The sequence below is a fragment of the Artibeus jamaicensis genome, unplaced genomic scaffold (genome assembly GCF_021234435.1).
Source record: "Artibeus jamaicensis isolate MK-2021 breed Jamaican fruit bat unplaced genomic scaffold, CSHL_Jam_final scaffold_614, whole genome shotgun sequence".
NCBI classification, from domain to species: Eukaryota; Metazoa; Chordata; class Mammalia; order Chiroptera; family Phyllostomidae; genus Artibeus; species Artibeus jamaicensis.
Window position 1 is genome coordinate 4,435,690 of NW_026522050.1, and position 19,655 is coordinate 4,455,344.

The window sequence follows — 19,655 nt, forward strand, 5'->3', positions numbered from 1 at the left end:
CAGCCTGGAGGCTGCGCCCTTGACCCCTTTCCTCGCCAGGTGTTCTCCGGTCTTGCTTGATCAGAAGAATCATCTGGGTGCTTGATAAGCATGGACAGCGAGGCCTCTCTCCTGGCTGTGGCCATCGGGAGAGGTCTGTGGGAAGCTCTGCCGTGGCATACCCCAGGTGGCCCTTCTGCCCCGGCCGGTTTGCAGTGCCCGGCGCGTCCCACCCCTGTCCCCGTAGCCCCGCAGTGCTTCTGTTGTAGGAATGAGGTCTCCTCCTGACTGTAGCCCCCCACACTGCACCAGCGTCTCCACTCCCACGCCTGACCAAGTCAGCAGGCATTTCTGAGCCTCTGTTTCCTCATCTCCGAGGTGGGGGGCAAGGCGCAACATCTGTCCCAGGGGATCTTGTGGGATTAGATGGGATGCTACAGGTGAAGGGCCTAACGGTTCCTGACTGCATACGTGTGAGCTTCTAACCTGACAGGTGGAAACCCTGCAGGCCTGGCGCGCAGGGCTCTCACGGGCCCTGTGACCTGTCCCAAATGGCCGCCCTTCCCAGGTGCCCACCTGCCCTCTGCAGAAGTAGCTGCAGCCCCCGTGGTAGCCCGTGAATTTCCTTTCATGAGTGTGTGTGTGGCAACTGCCTGCCAGCCTCAGGTCCTCCCAGGTGGACGACGGTCAGGCCAGTGTCCCCAGCCCTCTGCCCTCTGCCGGCCTCCAGAGCCCCAGCTGGTGGTCACGAGCCCGTTGCGGATGCAGCTGCTGTCCCTGGAAGCCGGCCCATCTCCGTGTGGACTCTGACTTGCACTCGTTGCCGCCTGCTCCGGTTCACTGAACAGCACCCTGGCGTCATCAGGCCGGTTGCTACACAGGGTGATCATTTCCAAGAGCTGGTTGGTTCACTTCCTGCCTTTCCCGACTCTGTGCAATCAAGTCAAGGTCAGAAATGACGTGGACGCAGCCTGATATACTCCTCGAGCTCGTCGCGATTGCCTCGTTGCTCGCAGGGACTCGCTTCGTAGCAGGTGCATGCCACGAAATTCAGCTCGTGAGATACATTTATAACAAATGACCGCCTCCTTTATCTGTTTTACTCACAGGACCTGCCTCACGGGTTGATGGGGGATGAAGAGACTTCAGCCTTGGCCCCCAGTTGGTGGCTTCATAAAGATTCAAAGAGCGGGCTCTGCAGAAAACTGGGGGAGGAGCCGGGGCAGGGGAAGGGCAGGAGGATGGCTCCGAGGCAGGCACGTGCCTGGGGAGTCTGTGGCCCCCCCCCAAAAAAAAGCCAGCAGGGAGCCAGGAGGCAGAGAATCAGAGGCGAGATCAGAGGTGGGTGGCAAGTCACTTTATTTTCATCCTGTTTACATTATTTTTGCTGTTAGCTTCTTTTTATGGAAAGATATTGACTTTCTTTGTTCCTGATACAAAGTGTCCCTCTAAAACTTTATTATGTGAGGAAAAAATCCTTGTAAGGAAACAGAGAGGGACTATAATACCGTGCACAAATAAACACAGACTGCGAAGACTGTCCTCGATGCCTGAGGTTTGGGGACCGAGGGAGGTGGATCTCCCCCCTCCCCCCGCTTTCTCAGCACGAGTAGGTGTGGGGTTTTGAGGCCAAAGTTTCACGGGCAACCTCAGCTGGCACGGACGCCTGGCATCAGAGCCGTGCAGTGGGGGGCGCTGGTCACTGTGTCCACTGGCCCTCACTGTGCATTTGGAGACCCTGAGGTCCAGGGCGGCGAGAGTCCCGCCTGCACTTTGGGGGGAAGAGCTGGTTGTGGTTTCTGCCTGACTCAACGCCCCTGCTGCCTTCACCCTGAACCCAGGGACTCCGTCCCCCCAGAGACTCTTGAGGAGCCTGAGCCTGGGAAGGGCCAGGCCGCCCGGGCACCCACATGGGCTGGGAGAGCAGACAGGGCAGGTGGGGAGTGGGAGCGGGCTCTGTGGCTGGGCTGGCAGGGTGGGGGGGGCTGGTTGTGCTGTGGACCAACTGAGGCAGCTCTGGCCCACCAGGCACAGGGGCCTTATGGGGGCTGGGGGCCTGGAGGCCCCTTCTGTGCCTGAGGAGATGGGGACCGCCCCACCTAGGCCACCAGCACAGGTCAGACAGTTGTCGAAACAGCATCGTTTGCCCCTATCAGGTAACGGCCCCTGGGGAAGGGACACCGGGGCCAGCGCCTCTTCACGGCTGCCTCTGCTCCTCCTGTGCGTCGTTCTGAATCACGTCCTCGTAGGATGGCGGGGGCCCGCTGAACCCCAGGGACATGTCAGGAACAAGGGGCAAGTTGTCCTTCTGCAAAAAAGAAGCCACTGTCCACAGTGCTCACGTGTGTGGGGGAGTGGCCTTTGACAAAGCACCTTCCCGCCGGCTCACGTGTTGACGTCAAGAGGCCCCTGCGAAGGTGGGGCAATGGGGGCCCGAGAGACCAAGGGACTTCCCTGCCGGGGGCGCACGGCTCTCTCCGCCTCCTTGTTCTTGAGAAGGAGCAGGGAGGGGCTCACTGGGCGAGCAGCCAACTGGGCCTCGTTCCCGGCCGTCCACCAGGGCGCAGGTGTCTATGTGCAGGTCACCCTGTTGGCTGGGCCAGGTGACACCCCCCAGTTCCTCTTAGCTGCAGGGCATTCTGGGAGCACGTCTGATGCTCACAGTGTCCCCAGCCACTGCTGCACCGTCCTCGTCCCTGATCTGTGATGGGGGTGGCACCACCCAGTGCCGCAGAGCCTGTCCCTGGCACGGTCCTCTCAGATGGGGGAGGCCGCAGGCTCTGTGACCTGGGGAAATCACTCAACCTTTCTGAGCCTCGTTCCTCCCCCTGAACATAAGAAAGCAGAGCCTGCCCCCCTGAGTGGCTGTGAGGTTCGGGGAGGCCTGAGCCTCCCGGTGGCTGGCAGAGGGAGGGCCGCCAAGGACGACCGCGTCGTCATCCCCGGACCTGTGACCGTCTTGTCATCCCCGGACCCGTGACCGTCTTAGGTTACGCAGCGAAGGGGAGTTAACACCGCTCATCAGGACCCCTTGAGATGGGGAGGTGACCCCGAATTTCCCGGGCAGGCCCAGTGTAGTCACGAGTGCTCTCCACAGAGGAAGGGGGGACAGAAGGGCGATGTTTGAGGATGCTGGACGGAGGGGCAGCCTCTAGAAGCCGGGGCAGGCAAGGAAACAGGCTCTCCCGCAGGCCCTCCAGCAGGGGGCGTCCCCGGGACGCCTTGTCTTCAGCCCAGGGAGACCCATCGCAAATCGCCGGCTGCCAGGACTGCAGGACACAACAGCTGTGTTGGCGATTCTTGGTCAGGGCGGCAACGGGAGACTGGCTCAGCTGTCTGCAGCGCTTAGCGCAGTGCCTGGCACAACGAGCGCCCCGAGCAGGAGCAGTCACTGTTCATTCCCGCAGCCAGGTGAGGGGCCTCGGGGCATCCCCCCGCCCCTGAGAGTGGGGGTGGCCTCAGTGGCTTCAGGCCCCCGGCCAGCTCTCTGATGTCCTGACGAGAAGACTTGCTGTGGCCAGGCTGTGAGTAGGACAGCTTGTCTGCTCGGTCACATAAAACTCGGGGCCCCCACCTCACATCTGTGTTCCGTGAACAGTTGGTGGACGGCAACCGGAGTGTGAAATTTGCAGGATTATGGGGGCATTTACAGCATGCATTTTTATAGTGTGCTAAAGTTGAGCTCATGCATTTTTCTTTAATGAAATGAGCCTGGGAAACTACCTCTGGGGCGAGGATAGGATTCTGTTTCCTGGCCTTCTGTCCTGTAGCTCCCTCGTGTGGACGGGGCTCGGCGCTGGTTACACAGACCTTGGGCTGAGGCCTGGATTTCCTTACCAGCTGCCGTGGGACCTCTCTAAGCCTCTGCTCACTTACCTGTGGAATGGGGAGGTAAGCACCTCCTGTCGGGAGCTGACCAGCAGCCATTCCCTGACACAGTCGGGACGGATGAGATGCATCCGCCCAGCAGAGGCAGCTGTGGCTGGATTTCCTGTCTATCTCTCCTTGCATGTTTGTTTTTGTGATTAATAGGTGGTGGGATTTTTAGACGCCTGTATTTCAGGGTCAGTGATCCACAGAATCCCAATGATAGAACAAAAGTCCCCCCTAATGAAGTAGCCCCTGAACATCTAAAAGTTGATGCAGTAACAGCCCTTCCTATACCTGGAACAGGAATATATATTAATGGAATTAGACAGATAAAGAAGCAGGAGAAGCTGGTTAACTATTACAAACTGAGCACGTAGACACAATTACCAAGGAGTTAGAGTCCAAAGTACATAAAGAAACATTTTAGACAGAAAGATAGATGGCTAAGTTAGACACAAGGGCCTTGTAATAAATTTTCTATAACCTCTGCTCAGTCTAGCATATCTTTTTGACCCATACCAAATTCTAAGAACTTTAATAAACAATAAGACATTTAAAACTCTGTACATACAGCTATTTCTAATTGTCTGATTAATGGCTCTCCTGATCAAACTAACCTTTGTTTAACATAACTGAATCTATGGAATTTCCTGTACTTTTCCTAGTTACCTCTGTATTGTTTTTTTCTGCTTAACTGATCACGCCACGCACCTGTTCCTTTGATGTTATGTAACAATCTCTATAAAAATAAAGCCTAAATCAAACTCTGGGAGTTCGGTCAGACCCACAGAGGCTGGCTGTTCTCTGGCACCCAACCAGGTGTCTGACTCTTCATTCGTCACCTGCGCAGTCCATCCTTCGGGGACCCTGAGGCTGGACCCTGGCAACCTCCCTCAAAGGGCTGCTGGGAAGATTCAGCTAAGTCGCGCTTACCTGAAGGGCTTCCCAGAGCGAGCATGCCTGCAGGGCTCCGCCTGGGGACCCCTCCGCCAGGGGACCCCTCTTGCCTGCCCTGCCCTGCCCCCCGCCACACGCTCCAGCTCTCCCAGACCCTCCCTGTCCTGTTGTGAAGCCATCCTACGTGCTGTCCCCATGCTCGAGGTGGCTTCTCTCATCACGGCCCGAATCCTGCCCTCCACGCACCTCCGGACGAGGTCTCCCAGCCTTCGGAGCTAGGAGCACAGTGGCCTATGGCACGGAGAGCTCGTGGCTTTTTCCCTTTGGTGGCCCCGCATTTGCCACCTCAGCTGGCGTTCTGTGCCCTGTGCCCTCTCTCCCCCACTGCGCTGTGGGCTGCCTCTGTGGCCTCGCTGTTGAATGCTCGGCAATGAGGGAGAGACACAGTCCTCGTGTACCCCCGCAGTGTCCCCTGCCCGACCGAGCCTTGTGTTTCCTCCTGTCCCAGTCCCTTGGGGGCCTCACCTCCGTAGACAGGCGGTACTCCCTGCAGGCTACGACGGCCGTGACCCCCAGCAGGAAGAGCTCCAAGCAGGTGAGGCAGAGCAGGGCCAGCTCCAGCCTCTGGATGTGGAGCTGGGGGAGGCAGGGGCAGAGTGAGGCCTCACTGGGAGCCTGCGCCCCTCACGCCACACCGCAGGGGTCAGGCCCCGCCAGCAGAGGGCACTGGCGCTTCAGCTCCCAGGTGTGCTGTGTGGGGCGGGGAGGGGGTCTGGCTCCGTCACTGCTCTGTGCCTAATGCCTGGCACCCATGGGTCCTCGGTGCAATTTGTCTAACATTTGAGGGCTGGAGAACCTCACAGGTCCCTGGTGGAACTTGGAACTGCAGGCGGCCTTAGGCATTAGTTCATTCAACCCCACTTGGATGGGGAGCCTAGGTCTGGGCTCAGAGAGAAGGAGTGTCTCTTACAGCTGGGGAGGGAGGAGATGGGCTGAGGGCCACCATGCAGCTGGGACATCTCACGGGGCCAGAACATTTGGTGGGGGAAGTGTGTGTGTGCGAGCATGGGTGTGCTCCCACGTGTGTGCTTGTGGAAGGTGATGAGGAAGAGGGAGCCCGCACGGCCAGAACCTCTGGCACCTGACCCAGAGGCCCTCGGCCACACACGTGGGGCGGCCGGTCCACCTCCTGCTTCAGAGGCAGCTGTGGTGGCAAGAGCACTCACTGGGCACGGGGTCGCAGACCCAGCTCCGAGTCCCCACGGCACCGCGGCCTTGCCGTGTGGCCGAAGCCCATTAATTTGGCCTCTCTGGACCTCGGCGTTCACACCGGTGAAATGGGGTGACAAAGTGGGCTCGGCAGCACCGCGAGGCTGCTGTGAGGCCCACAGATACTGACATCAGGGCCCCTGGGCGTCTGCTATTCAAGGAGCCTGGGACAGGAAGTCGACAGTCCCAGGCTGTCTGCTGCCAGCTTGCTGCCCGACCGCAGACCTGCCCACTCTGGCCCCAGTGACCCCATCGGTAGCAGCGGGGCCGGACTCAGTGCTGTGAGCGACGCCACCTGTGCCTGGGTCCCGATGGAAGTGTCCTGAGAGCCAGAAACTTGCCCTTGGCCAAGCCCCCCCGGCAGCGCCTTCCTGGGAGTCAGGGGACCCTGGGGGCCTGGCCACTCACCGTGACGTTGGGGTCCAGCAGTCTCCGGACCAGGGACTCAAAGGGGTTCTCCAGAAAGAGGTCCTTGGTGATGACATAGAGGCCGGCCGGCACGCAGAGGATGCTGATGGAGTGTGTTATCAGGCACGACACCTTCTACGAGCAAAAAATAAAAGGGACAACTGTTGTCCGAAGGTGAGAGACCCTGGCAGACCTTGTTCGGGCCTGCCAGAGCTTGCTCTGGGGCCTCAGGAAAGACTCTGCCCACCTCTGGGCTGAAGGCTCTTATCCAAACATGACTTCCTTAGGTAGCTGGCCCCCGAGAGGCCCCCATGGCTCTCGTCTCCGACAGGGACAGGATTGGGTGGCCCCCGGGCTTTGTAATAAAGAAAGATACTTCCACTGCATCTCCTCTCAAAGCCGGCCCCCAGCATCCTGGTGTCCGCTGGACACCCAGTTGGCCACTCCCCCAGCGTCTGCCCCACAGGAAAGGGCCGGAGGAGCCCTGAAGGTGCCCTGCCCTCCCTCATACACCCCAGGTCTGCCTCCCTCCCCACCCTCCACGGCCCCTGTAATGTCTCTGGTCCTCATCATCTTGGGTTAAGCATCATTCCAGGGGCCTTTTACCAAGTGCCAGGCCCTGTAGTGAGGAAGCACATAAACACAGGGAACTTCCAGCCTCTTGGGCTGGGACGCACTTCTCTGCAGGAAGAGTGCCCTGTGCTCCGCTGCGGGAAGGGGGAGGCTGCTGGCTCTGGAGTCCCCCGCCCAGGAGGGACAGGAGGGTCTTTGCTAGGCACCTCCTGCCTCCGCCAGTTAAACTGCATAACGCCCTTCTGTTCTCTAGGCCCTCTGGGAGGGTGGGGGCAGCCACAGCCCAGACCTGGCCTAGGGTACAAGGTGGACCACCCAGGGCTTCTGGGGCAGGGGGTGGACTGAGGCCACAAGTAGGGGTGGTAGGGCCAGTCCTTCTGTCACTGATGTCCATCAGCCAGTCCTGTGTCAGTGTCTACCCTGTGCCTGCCCCCTATTCCCCCCCCACCCCCTCGCCTGGGCTAGAAAGGTGCTCAGACACCCAGAGTATGGGAGCGGGCCAGGGGCCAGGCGGACACGGAAGCCAGCCATGGCAGGTTAGGGAAGATGCTGCATGTGAAGTGTGATCAGCAGTAAGTCCGGCTGGGAGAGAGTGTGCGCAGGGACAGGTGAGGTGCCGGGCAGGGGCGGCCCAGCACCGGGCAGGGCCACAGTTGCGTCAGGCTGCTGCTCGGGGGTGGGAACAGATAGAAACCCAGCTGCAGCCTGGGGCTTGCAGACGTGCTGACGTGGGAGGCAAGCCGAGGGCACCGGGGAACCGAGGAGGGCTGACAGCCGTGGGGTGATGTGGGCAGACCAGCGTGTGAGAACAGTCGCTTGGCTGCTGTGTGGAGAACAGGCTGGACGGCGCCTCCAGCCCAGACAGGATGGTGGACAGAACTGGGGTGCAGGAAGGGCGGTGGGTGGGAGGAAACGTGTGGAGTCAGGGACGTGTGTGGGGGGCAGACCTCCAGGACGCGGCGCCCTGCTGTTTTGAAGACTCGGGCCTGCTCCCCACAGCCCCCCGAGTCTCTGCTGCACACCCCGAGACGCCCTGCACAAGGGACTCCGGGCTGGGAATGGAAGGAAATGATCTCAATGCTCCAACTTACCAGAGAGATTTTCAGAACCACTTCCATTGCTATCATGGAGAGCCCTGTAAAGAGGAACTGCGGGCCAGGTTTGAAACAGTCATAAGAAAGAAGCTGGGGTTCCTGGAAACCCACAAATCCCTTCCCTTCCCAGTACTTGCTAAGAAAACCCACCTGTGGCGGCCAGTGGGGTTGAAAACACCATTTCTCCAACCAAGGGAGCTCAGCCTGCCCGCCACATGGCCCATCCCAGGCCCGCTCCAGACAGCAGCTGCTCTCCGCTCACAGACCTCCGCACCCGGGTCCAGCTGTGCCCTGAGCTCCCGATGCCCTCCCAGTCTGTCCCGCTTCCCCCATTTTATTAGCCCAAACCCTTCCTCTTGGATCAGCTGAACTATCCCCTCCACGGGGATCCTTTGTCCTTCCTGAATCCTGCTGCAGGGAGGAGATTAGCTCTGTGCTAAGGTCTCTGGTGCATTCCTGCAATTATACTTTCACAAGTTTGTTGAGCTCCTTCTCCTTGCCCACGGGACGGGGGGAAGGGGGCAAATGGATGAGTGGGTGCTGTGCATGGACGTAGTCCCATCTCCGTGCACTGGAAGCTCAGACCCAGCACAGTGGACCTGAGTGACAGCGGGGCGCTGGGACTCTCATCTGAGAGGAGCTGGGCACTGTGTGAGCGGGACTCCACCAGGGTCCAGAGTCGGGAGGGCGCCCTGGGGGACCTCAGGGAACTGTGCGTGCACCGCTCTCCTCTGGTCTTGGGAGGACAGGAGCCGCAGCTCACACCCAGGCCTGCGGCCAGGACAGAGGGATGTTTGCTGCCTCCAAAGGCAGCCTGGCCGCCTTGAGGCCCGATGGAGCTCCAGCCACCCCCTGTGGTTGCTCACCCCCTTCTCTGCCTGAGGCGAGTGTTAAATGAGGGGAGCATGCAGGAAGCCGGGAGTGTCTCCTGCGAAGGAGCTGTTTCCAGCATGACCAGAGGACAGATGAGGAGAGGGACACCGGAGAAGGCACTGGCCACTGCCTCCCTTTTACGAGCTCTCTCAGTCCCACCCCACGTCCGGTCCCAGATGCCGCGGCCCCACACCCAGCCCAGGCTTGGCTCCTACTCACAGAGGCGGCTCCCCAGAATGGGTACCAACACTTCAGCACCACCAGGTGAAGGCCGTCGGCTGCAGAGACCAGGCTAGTCCCGAGGACCATGTGCAGCGTGGCGATGACAACGTGGAAGGCCTGGGCAGGGGACAGGGGGCCACGGTGAGGGGCCCAGCCCTGAAACAGGTGCCTGGAGCCCTGGACCAACTGGCTGGAACGAGTCTGGTTCCCACCGTCTCAGGGTTCCTGGTGGGTCCGCAAGGCAGGGTCACACCTCGGGAAGGCAGATGGGGATCAAGTAGCTGTCCTACCACCCACGACCAGCCAGAGCGCTGCCCCCCACTCCGGGGTTTGGGGGGTGAGAAGGGCAGAGCAGGAGCAACTTCTGTTGAAGACTTCCTAGGAGCCAGCACGGAGCCAGTGCTGGTGTGGGTGCGGGCAGCCTCTCATGGCGTTTTCAATGTCAGGATGAGCATTAAGTAGGGAAACTGGAGGCTTTCTCGTGCTCCTCCATCCTCAGGGCTCCCCAGCACCCTCCCCACGTATCCCTGTCTGCTCCTCTCCACCCTTAGACCCCCCGGAAGTGGATACTCACGCCCAGGCCCTGGAGAAGGATGGTCCTCTTGCGGGTCCTCTCCTGATGCCAGACCGGAGGCTGGGGGAGACTTGTCTGGCTGGGCTGGGGTGGACTGAGGGCCTGCCATGGCTGGAGCCCCCAAGCTCCAGATCTGGGGGCAATGGCGGCGGCTCCGGTGGCTTCTGCTGCCATGATTTGGCACAGGGATCCTGGAGGCCGGCCAAGGAGACAGGCCGAGTGAGAACCAGTCTTGTTCCTGGGCTTCTGCCTGGGTGAGGCTCTGTGACTGCCACCTCCGCCCTTTGGACCAGGGCCTTCCAGAACAGTGGCTGCTCTGCCCTGCAGCCCCTGAACTTGATTTGACCTGGAATAAACTGGCCCCCAGGGATGGGGAGAAACTGAGCTGCCACTCATACATAGCCTCTGTGCAATTGGCAGGACGCAGCTCCTTCTGGGGCAGAAAATCAAGGAGCGGACAGACTTTCAATTATCCAAAGCCAGAACTCACCACTCTGGCAAGTGTAGTTTGGCAAGAGCCCCGGTGCTGCAGGGCTGGGCAGGTATGGTGAACCTACTGGCCCCAGATGAGGCAAATGAGGGTGGGTGGGGATCGAATAATTGTCCCACCACCTGTGGCTATGGGGGTGCCTCCTGGGTTTGGGGCGATGGGGGACAGAAGGGAAGGGAACTCCTGCTGAGGACCTGCTATGAGCCAACACCGAGCTGGGAAGTCAATTTTTAACCAAGACAGTAAGTCAACATTTAGAAGCACTTTCTCTGTTTCTCGAAGTACCATAAGCATTTTACCTTCATCGTCTGATTTTATCCTCATCCCTGTGCCCATTTGCATCTGATGCTCAGAGAGGCTAAGCCACTTGTCTGAGGTCACACAGCTAGCCAATGGCTGGGCTGGGGCTTAAAGCCTGGCAGACTGGCTCCAGAGCTTGTGGGCTTAAATCCTCCACGCACAGTTGCCTCAGTGAATGCAAACGCACATTCTGGGTGTTTCAATGGGGGAAAACTCTGCAGGAGACTCGAAGCATCACTTGTTGAGACCTGCCTGTGGTGTGCTGATGCCGCATGGCACATCAGAACTTGGGGGCTGCCTGGTGATTTGGTAAGAAAAGCTGAAGTCTTTGCCCGGAGAATGGAGTGGTTGGGGGCTGGGAGGGGAAGGGAGAGGTTGGCTGTAGTGATGTTTGTTGGTAGGAGGAGATTCTCCATGGGACTCATGAGAAAACCTTTAAAGGAAGTGGACTCTTGTACTCTTTCTAGTAAAAAGAAAGAGTGGGGGGCACATCCTCCAAGGTTTTGATTCCTACGGTGTGAATGGAGCGGGTCCTGTGGGAGCATCCGTACTTTGCGGTTTTGCTGTCGTGGTGGTGATGATGAGGTGGGGGAGCGGCCTGGGAGGGGGCAGGAGGGACAGCAGCCAGGACGACTGGCTCCTGAGCAGCGAGGAAAGGAAAGGACAGTGTTGGGAGAGCCAAAGGGCCACATGGGGCCACAGGGCTGGCGAGCGCCAGAGTTGTGCTAGGCACTGCGCCCGCTGACCCCTGTCAGTTCCTGGGAAGTTGTCTCCATTCCCTAGAAAGAGAACCGAGGTTCAGGGAGGTCAGGTGTCCTGGCCAAAGTCACACAGCAAAGAGGTGCCTGGGCCTGGGACTCTGTGTGGTCTGATGCCAGCGCTCTCATCCCAGACAGCGGCGACCCCTGATCTGTGTCTCCAGTGGCCCGTGGTAAACAGGTCCTGATTAGCGGGAGGGCTGCGGGGAGGCTGGGCCTTTCTCCTTCCTGGGCTCCAGAAGCTGAACCCAGAGACACAGGATTCTTTTCTGTGACGTGACTCAGCTATGCTTGGGAACTTGTCCCTCTCTCAATTCCCAGCCATCCAGGCTCTGCTGGTGTCGCCAGCTGGACCGAGGCATGTAGCTGGTGGCAGAGACCTATATCGATTAGGCCCGGGCTGCAACGAGAGTCCCCTGCGCTTGGGAAGACAGAGGAAGCACCAACACTGGGAAGCACAAAGGAAGGAAGACTTCTTGGCCAAGGGGTCTTGGATGGGAGAGGCTTTCCGGGGGGGTAGTGTGTTCCTGGTCCCGGGAGGGGTGCCTCCGCCTGGCTTTTGCTTCCCGAGTGGTGGCAGTGGGAATGGTCCAATTACCCGTTAGGGAATTAGATTCAAGAAGCCAGAGTAACCTTCCTCAAAGCGTGTTTCATGGAACGCAGGCCCTGACAGATCAGCAGCAAAAGGCTTCCGTGGTCCAACAAGTCTGGGAACCCTGGATATCACCTTCCCGTGCTCCGAGCATTAAAGACCGAGAACTCCTGCAACGGAGTGCTCTGTTCCAACGGCGAGGGCCCTGCCCGGACTTCATCGGCCGTGGGAACTCGGTCTCACTGTCCACTAGTTCTACCCACTGGGTGGGCTGTGGAGAACGCTTTTGGCCTTAAACTTAGAGATGTGTGGTTGTGGGTTTTTTTTTGGGGGGGTGGTTTCTTTTCCCTCCTTTTGGTTTTCTCGTGTGCCTATCACAGCGAGGTTAGGGACTGGACTGTGACCTACAGGGTCACTGCCAGTTCCACATAATTCTCTCACACGACAGAAAACTGCTACAAGGGACTTTTGTACGACTAAGAGGGATGGAGTTGGAGAAGGCAGGGCTTGGGTAGCCAGAGGAAAATGGCTGCTCGTTTGTGAAGAAGGTCGTGAACTCTGAGTCCTCAGAAGGCTTTTGCCTGTGATGCAGACCCTGGAGAACAGTGGGGGGAAACTATTTTAGCCTTGACCCCTCCCTAGTTCCTGCAGTCAGCTCACGGCCCACAGGGCCAGCTAGCCTTGCATCCCCAAGGACACCAGCCAGGGCCTGGGTGTTCCCCGGGTTCTGGGCAGGGAAAGAGCTAGGACCCTCCAGTTCCCCAGGAGCGAACTAGGTCATGAGCACTGGAGGTGGATGAGCCTGGGCCAGACACCCGGCTTTGCTCTTTGGAACTTTGACCTTGGGCGGGCTGATTACATCTCAGCCCGAGAGTCTCCTCTCCTGTCACTTGGGAAGCGCTAGTGGCTAAACTGGGCTGGGGAGAGGCTGTGGGGATTATGCAGGATGAGGTCTGCGCCCTGGGGGGCCTGGCGGAGGCAGTCTCGGGCTTGCTCCGTGTGCTGCGAGTTCGCCACTGCTGCCAGCAGCCCGCCACGTGCCTGGAATCCTGCCATCCCGGCTCCATCTGGCCCACGTCTGGTTCTCATTTAAGACCTGATGAGTCCTGTCTGAGTCATCTGGAGGGGTGGCTGTGGGGCAGGGGTGGGGCTGAGGGCTCTGGGGAAGGGTGCAAGGAGGGAAGGAGAGCACCGGGTGTATTGAATTAGTGGTCTGCGTTTGTCTCTGGAGTTCTGCAGACTGAGGAACCTGCGACCCTAGTCAGACCCTGCTGCACAGGTCTGGAGGACAGCGAGGGCTTCCTGGGGTGTGTGTGTACACATGTGTGCATGTGTGTATGCATGCATGTCAAGCAGAGAAATGCAGCAGTTGAGAGGTATCAAGTCACGTCATATGACAGAGAGACTGGAGGGGCACCAGGGACCCACGTAGAGGGTTGGGGTTGGGTAGATGCTGGTTAGAAAATAGCTGTAAACGTGCCAAAGCCAGCCCCCACCCCCCTGCGCTTCAGGACGCAGTACCAGTGTGGAGAGAGGTTCACCTGCACAAAGGGGTGAGGCCTGCGGGAAAGAGAGGCCTCCGCACTGGGGTGTCAGGAGGCCTGGACTCCAGACCTGGCTCCGAGTGGCCCTGGGAAAGCCCTGTTCCCTCTCTGCCCCCTCGAACCTGCCGTTCTGTGCGTATGAGTTTCCGGGATCGGAGTGGAAACAGCCCCTCCCTGCCTCACCTGTACCGGTCAGGGACTGCAGGCAGAACAGGGCTCCAGGGAGTGAATTCCTCCGTCGCGCAGATGTGTGGGTGTCCCCCCACTTCCCAGAGCCTCTCCATGGGGTGGACACCCATTTCCGGCCACAGTAACTGACCCGCTAAGGCCCCACGGCCTCTCCCTTTTGGGAGTTTGAGTCGCGCCCTCCCCCCAAGGCTGCACCGGAAAGCCCGGCCTCCTTGCCTCAGGGTGGGACCAAGTCTGTGCTTCTGAGCCCCCCCCTACCCCACCTGCTGCGCCCCACGTGGGATCAGGCTGAAGTGACTGGGCAGCTCAGGCCACATCCGTCCTTGGCTCATCGCCTCTGCCCTGTCCTGCTCCCCCCGTCCGCTCCTCCCGAGGGCGCTCCTTCGCCAACCAGTGGCGCGGAGTCCTTGTCTCAGGCTCTGCTTCTAGAAATCTGATGGCGACCTCGATTCTGCTGGAGAGGGTGGGGGACCACTCACCTGGCCCCAGGCCTCCGCTCCGAGCTCCCAGCCGCGCTCTGCCCTCTGGACTCACCTCAGCGCCACGGAGAGAGCGAGCGCGGGGAGATCAGAACTTCTTTGAAACATCAGACTTTGGATCTTCTCCCGCTGGCCCCACCTCCTGCCTCCTGCCCAGCTGCAGGGGAGCCGCCGATGTTGCGGTTACCCCCAAACCCAGCAGGTGGGGTAGCACCCTCCTTCAGAGTGGGACATTTCCTTTGGCGAGTCAAAGTTGACGGGGTTAACCCGTTTGCACAGCAGGACAGAGGGAGTGTGGATGACTGTACAATCTTCATGGAGCCAGAGGTCAAGCCTTGCTACTTTTGGAAAGCCTCAATCATTCACAAAAGTGGGGAGAATGGCCCAGCGAACCCCACCTACCACCCCCAGCTCAGCGGACCTCAGCTCTGCGCCGATCTTGCTCCCTGAACCCCACTCTCCTCCTCTGTTGGTGAGCGAAACTCAGACATCCTGTCTACTATTCATGTCTCAAAGATGAGGACTTTAACAGTAAGTACGACCGCAGGTCATGACTGAGAATTAAAGCGAGCTAAGTTCTGGTGCCCACGGAGGCACCCGGATGGGCGACGTCATCATCCTGCGGCCCCGCAGCCTGGTCCGGGACAGGCTCAGCTCCAGGAGTCAGAAAAACCTCTTCTGCCTAGTTCCTGTGACAAGCTAGAGCTCAGACATCTACTCAGTAATCAGGTGTCTCTCATTGTCTTCTTAGCACCTGTGACCTTCCAGGGGCTTGAATCGGGATCCGGGCCCCGCCCACAAGTTGCACTTGGCTGATCCGCGAGCCGTCTTGTTCTGCCCTGGCCCCTGTCCCCTGTCCCCACGCGGCCCCTGAGGATGGCGCCTGGCGCGGTGGTTCCGGTGGGAGAGGCGTGGGTGTGCTGTGACCACCCTCGGCTCCCGCACTGGGCGCCTCCTTTCTGTCCTCCATACTGCTATGGCAGGAGGGGCGCATCACAGGGGCCCCCCCCAGCCCGAACATGACTTCAGCTGGCTGAACCCAGCAGAGACTGTCAGAGCCCATTCTGGGCTGCCTGAGTTCAAACCTTCATTCTACCGCTTCATAGCTGTGAGACCTAGGGTAATTTATTTGACCTCTCTGGGCCTCGGATTTCCTCTCTGCAAAATGGGGATAAGAATACCTATCGGGTTGCTGACGCATTCAGTGACTTAGAATACACAGAAGGCCTAAAAGCAGGGCCTGGCCTGCATCGGGTGCCGTGTGTAATAAGCACTGTAGTTACCGCACACTCTCAGGAGCCGCTCACGCTCAGCTGTCACGCAGGCTTTGTGTCAGACACGTCGCACAAAGGCAGAGAGCCTGCTGAGACGTCCCTCACCTTCTCCCAGACCTGGGGCTGGGCAGCCTTACTGTGAGAGATGAGCCGGGGAGGCTTCCTGGAGGAAGTGGCATCTACACCAAGCTCTGAAGGAGGGTTGGGAATGAAAAGGGACACATAGTGAAGTACGTGGGCTGGGGCAAGCAGGGGGCAGCATCCCAGGCAGAAGAGCCTCAGGGGTTCAGCACGGCCGCCAGTTCCAGTGTAAGGAGAGACGGCTGCAGAGGTGTGAGCCTGAGCCGTCTCCAGGCCCTTGGAAACTTGCCAGGCAATTTGGACTTCAGCCTGAGGGCAAAGGAGAGCCCCAGGTGACTTTAGGAAGAGCGATACCATTTGCTTTCGTGCTTCAGGAAATTCCCTCTGGCTGTTTTCAAGCCCAGAGAAGGGTTGGGCTGGCTCGGAGCTGGGGACACAGATTAGGGGGCCTGGGAGCTGCTCCATGTGCAGGGGAAAGATGTCTGTGGTCCCCAGGGGCTGGAAAGGAGGATGGGGAGGGCGGAGTGAGCTGAGAAAGGACAGCAAGGAGGCGACTGACTGTACATAGGGCTGGGGGAGGTGGGGGACCAAGAATGGTGCTTGGATTCTGGCCTGGGCAACAGCCAGGTCTGCAGTGACATTGATGGACAGATGGCCGGCTGGAGCTGGAGCAGAAGATGTGTATTTCTTTTCAGTGGCACCTGAAAGTAGACACTGAAGAAGAGATGGGGTGGGAGACTGGGGACAGTCAGGAGGGGACAGACAGCTCATGTGAGCTCCAAGAGAAGAGGGGACTTTGGCTAATGTCCAGTGTCCCCAGAGCTTGGATGTGGAGGATGTATTCAAAGCACCTGCTGAATAAAACGTTAATTGAAACCACAGCAGCAGATGAGGTCCCCTGGGGGACATATAGAGTGCACAGAGGAGAGACCAGGGTAGGCAACGCTTAAGTAATGAATGGAGTTATTATGATCACAATATGGGTTTTAAAAAGCCCATTGATTTCGGTGGCCACGAGGTGAATGACAACAGCCTCAGAGAATGCATTTCAGTGGGGAGAACGGGAGTGAGAAAGCGGACTGTGTTGAGGGGGAGAAAAAAAATAAACCAAGGGCTGAAGGGTGTGAGGGGGTCAAGACAGGGCTGGTTAAGCTGGCAGAGACGAAGCAAGTCGCATTTTCACATTTGCTGAATTTAAATAGTTGAAAGTGTAACTGTGGCGGGCAGATTCTAAGGTGGCCCCCCGAAGAATCCTTCCCCTCTGGACCTGATGTGCTTCTGATTGCTAGGCAGATGCTGCAAAGGCAATGAGAGGCCACTCCTACGATTAGAGTTCCATGCAAGACTCCATCTTCCCAGCAGACTCGCTCCATTCTCCCTCGCTGGCTGTGCTGGGGCCCACGCGGCAGCCGGGAAGTCCCATAGCTGCAAGGAAATTCGTTCTGCTATCAACGCGCATGAGCTTGAAGTGGGTTCTTCGCCAGCTGAGCCCCCCCACCATGAGCAAACAGCCCGGCCGCCACCTTGACCGTGGCCTTGTGAGGCCAGGAGCAGAGGACCAAGCTGCCCCTGGTCCTCAGCACAGGACTGTGAGACAAGAAGCATGTGGAACCGTTAAGTTTGTGATAATTTGTTACATAGAAACAGATAACAAATGTAGTAACATTTTTCTGTTCTTGTTTTCCTACTTAAAAAAAAACTAATTACACAACAAATACATACAGCCCGATGAATTTTTATCTGTGTCTGCACCCGTGTAACCGTCACCCGGATCAAGATATAGAGCGTTTCCTGGGCCCCCAAAGCTGCCTCATGCCCTGCTGGCTCAGAACTGCCACTCCTGCTGGGTGTCCGGCCTGGGCGTGCAGCCCGGGGTGGCTGGGAATGTGGCCCCACACAAAATCGCAAATTTACTTAAAACATTAGGAGATGTGTGTGTGCGCGCCCGCGTGTGTGTGATTACGTGTTGCAATGTATTGAACGTGTGGCCCAAGCCAACCCTCCTTCTTTCAATATGGCCCAGAGATGCCACAGGGTCGGACACCCCAGCTCGGGGCAAACCCACCCTGCGGGCTTCTCCACCATCCACCTACGTTGCCTGTCCTTGACGTCCATCTGAGCAGAATGACACAGGACGCTCACTCCTCTTGCGCTCAGAGGCGGCATCTGCGCGTTAGCTGGTCAGGAGTTTGTTTTTTACTTATTCGCGTTTTAGGGATACACCACAATTTGTTGACCTCTTCTGTTATTGATGAACCGGGAGGTGCTTCAAGTGGTTGCCTATTAGGAACGAAGATGCCGTTTAAAACCCCGTAGCTGTCCTCTTCTGGACAGAGCCACTCATTTCTGCTGGGCGTGTGCCAGGAATAGAACGGTTGGCTACACCGCACGCTTCGGCCGGTCCTGCCAAACTTTTTTTCCGAGGTGGCTGCATCACAACTACACTCCCTCCAGCAACGTTTAAGAAGATGAGCTCCCGAAACGCGTCAACACGTGTACGGGCGGCCTTTTTAATTTTAGCCGTTTTGGCGTGGCGTGGTATCTCACTGTGGCTTTAATTTGTATTTCGCTAGTGACTAATGCTGTTGAGCACGCTTATTAGCCATTTCGGTAGCCTTTTTGGTGAAGTGCCTGTTGAGTCCTGTGCTCATTTTCAGTGGTGTTTTCTCACTTTTCCTTATTTGTGCTCAGGAGTGATTTATATATTTTCAGGTGGCTGTCAGTCATATATTATGTGTTTCAAAACCCTCTCCCGGACTGTGAAGCATTTTCACACTTATGGTGGTTTTTTTTTTCATTTTTATGAACAGAAAGCCTTAATTTTAATAAACTTTCATTTACCACTTTTTTTCTTTTATGATTAGTACTCTTTTTTGGGGTCCAGTTTGAGGAATCTTTGCTTATCCCAAAGTATGTAAGACATGTTCCCATTCCTTAAGAAGATTATTTTAGCTTTTAAATTTAGGTCTGTGACTCATCTTGAATTAAGTTTTATGAATGGTGCGATGTCCTCCCATCCACAAAGCACGGCAGCCCTCAGTCCCTTTGGCTCCCTCTTGGGGACACAGGAAGCTTTCTGGGGTTTTACTTAGATCCGCAGGGGAGGGCAGGGCCCGGGTCCTGTCCCCAGGCACAGCCCGCAGCTCCTCCGCTCCTCTTCCGGCTCCAGCTCTGGCTCCGAGCTGTCTAGACGGGTGGGCAGACGTCTCTAAAGGCCCTGCGGCCGCCTCAGGTTACAACCTGGGATGTGAAGAAGCATCAGCTCTTTAATTCCTGTGGTTTTGGTTCCCACATCTCGACAGGGCACGGATGTGACCAGCCCGGCCTGAGGAAGTCCTCTCTTCCTCCTTTTCCCCCCTCCCTCCCTCCCTCTCTCCAAACTCCTCCCCTCACTTTAAAAACATCTGATGTGTATGAGGAAAGCTGGTCTTCAACCGGCAAACGCATCCCCCCAACTGTATACTTTGCTAAGTGGACTTCAGTTCCAGCTCCAAGTCCTCAAGCCTCTTCTCTCGATTTTGAAAGCCACAGCTTGCTGTGACCCCCGCTCCAGCTCTGCCCTTGTGTGGCCCTGGGAGCGAGCACCTTCTTAAGTGGGTCCTCGATGGTCCCACTCGTCCCAGCCCCGTGGCTGGGTAGCACTTAGCCACCTAGCTGGCTACCCCTCCTTTGGGAAGACCTCACAGAAGGAGCACCATTAAAATCAGGTTCTTCGGGAGGAGCTGGAGTTTGTCAGGTGACAAAGTGGGCTTGCTCAGGAACACAGCCCTACCCCAGTCTTCGGGACGAAGAAACTGGAGCCGGACGGGAAGGGCTGATGGGAAGCACTGGGTCTGGACTGTAGGGAGTCCTGTGGTCACCAGCCATGGCATCAGATGGAGCTGGGTTCAAACCCCAGCTCTGCCCCTTAACAGATTGGTGGCCTTGGGTACCTGATTTAACCCCTTTAAGCTTCCGCGCCCTCAGCTGCAGAGGGGGCATATGAATGCCTGCCTTTCTGGGCTCAGGGGCGGACAGAACAAGTGTGAGGATCACACCACATGGAGCTCCCACCCCAGAGACACCCTTTTGCTGTGACAGTGGGACAGTGACCCAGGTCTTCTGACAAACACAGGACAGCCTTTTGAAGCCACCAAGAGTGAAAAAGAAAAAGCCATTGCAAGAGACCAGTGCAAAGTGTAAGCCGCAC

At 57.9% G+C, this 19,655-nt stretch overlaps 1 protein-coding gene across 3 annotated transcripts; it reads right to left on the bottom strand.

The window, feature by feature from the left end:
- Nucleotides 1-1,327: 1,327 nt before the first annotated feature.
- MS4A10 (membrane spanning 4-domains A10) lies at nucleotides 1,328-14,207 on the bottom strand. Of its 3 annotated transcripts, none has more exons than XM_037137796.2 (7): nucleotides 14,112-14,207; nucleotides 9,760-9,950; nucleotides 9,183-9,302; nucleotides 8,088-8,144; nucleotides 6,424-6,558; nucleotides 5,272-5,382; nucleotides 1,328-2,287 (listed from the first exon to the last, which is right to left on the bottom strand). In XM_037137796.2, the coding sequence occupies exons 2-7, from the start codon at nucleotides 9,931-9,933 to the stop codon at nucleotides 2,177-2,179; spliced, it is 708 nt and encodes a 235-aa protein (XP_036993691.2). In that variant the 5' UTR covers nucleotides 9,934-9,950; nucleotides 14,112-14,207; the 3' UTR covers nucleotides 1,328-2,176. The 3 variants fall into 3 exon arrangements, with proteins under 3 accessions (XP_036993691.2, XP_053515037.1, XP_053515038.1); XM_053659062.1 differs by lacking the exon at nucleotides 14,112-14,207 and adding an exon at nucleotides 13,627-13,767; XM_053659063.1 differs by lacking the exon at nucleotides 5,272-5,382.
- Nucleotides 14,208-19,655: the final 5,448 nt, after the last annotated feature.

Bases quoted from the DNA above. Each gene is read 5' to 3' on its own strand.
- MS4A10 (XM_037137796.2), bottom strand. From the start codon at position 9,933: ATGGCAGCAGAAGCCACCGGAGCCGCCGCCATTGCCCCCAGATCTGGA. The intron at 9,303-9,759 runs GTGAGTATCCAC...TCCCCTGCCCAG, and splicing joins TCCTTCTCCAGGGCCTGGGC to GCCTTCCACGTTGTCATCGC. The intron at 5,383-6,423 runs GTGAGTGGCCAG...TGCCTCCCCCAG, and splicing joins TGCTGGACCCCAACGTCACG to CTCCACATCCAGAGGCTGGA.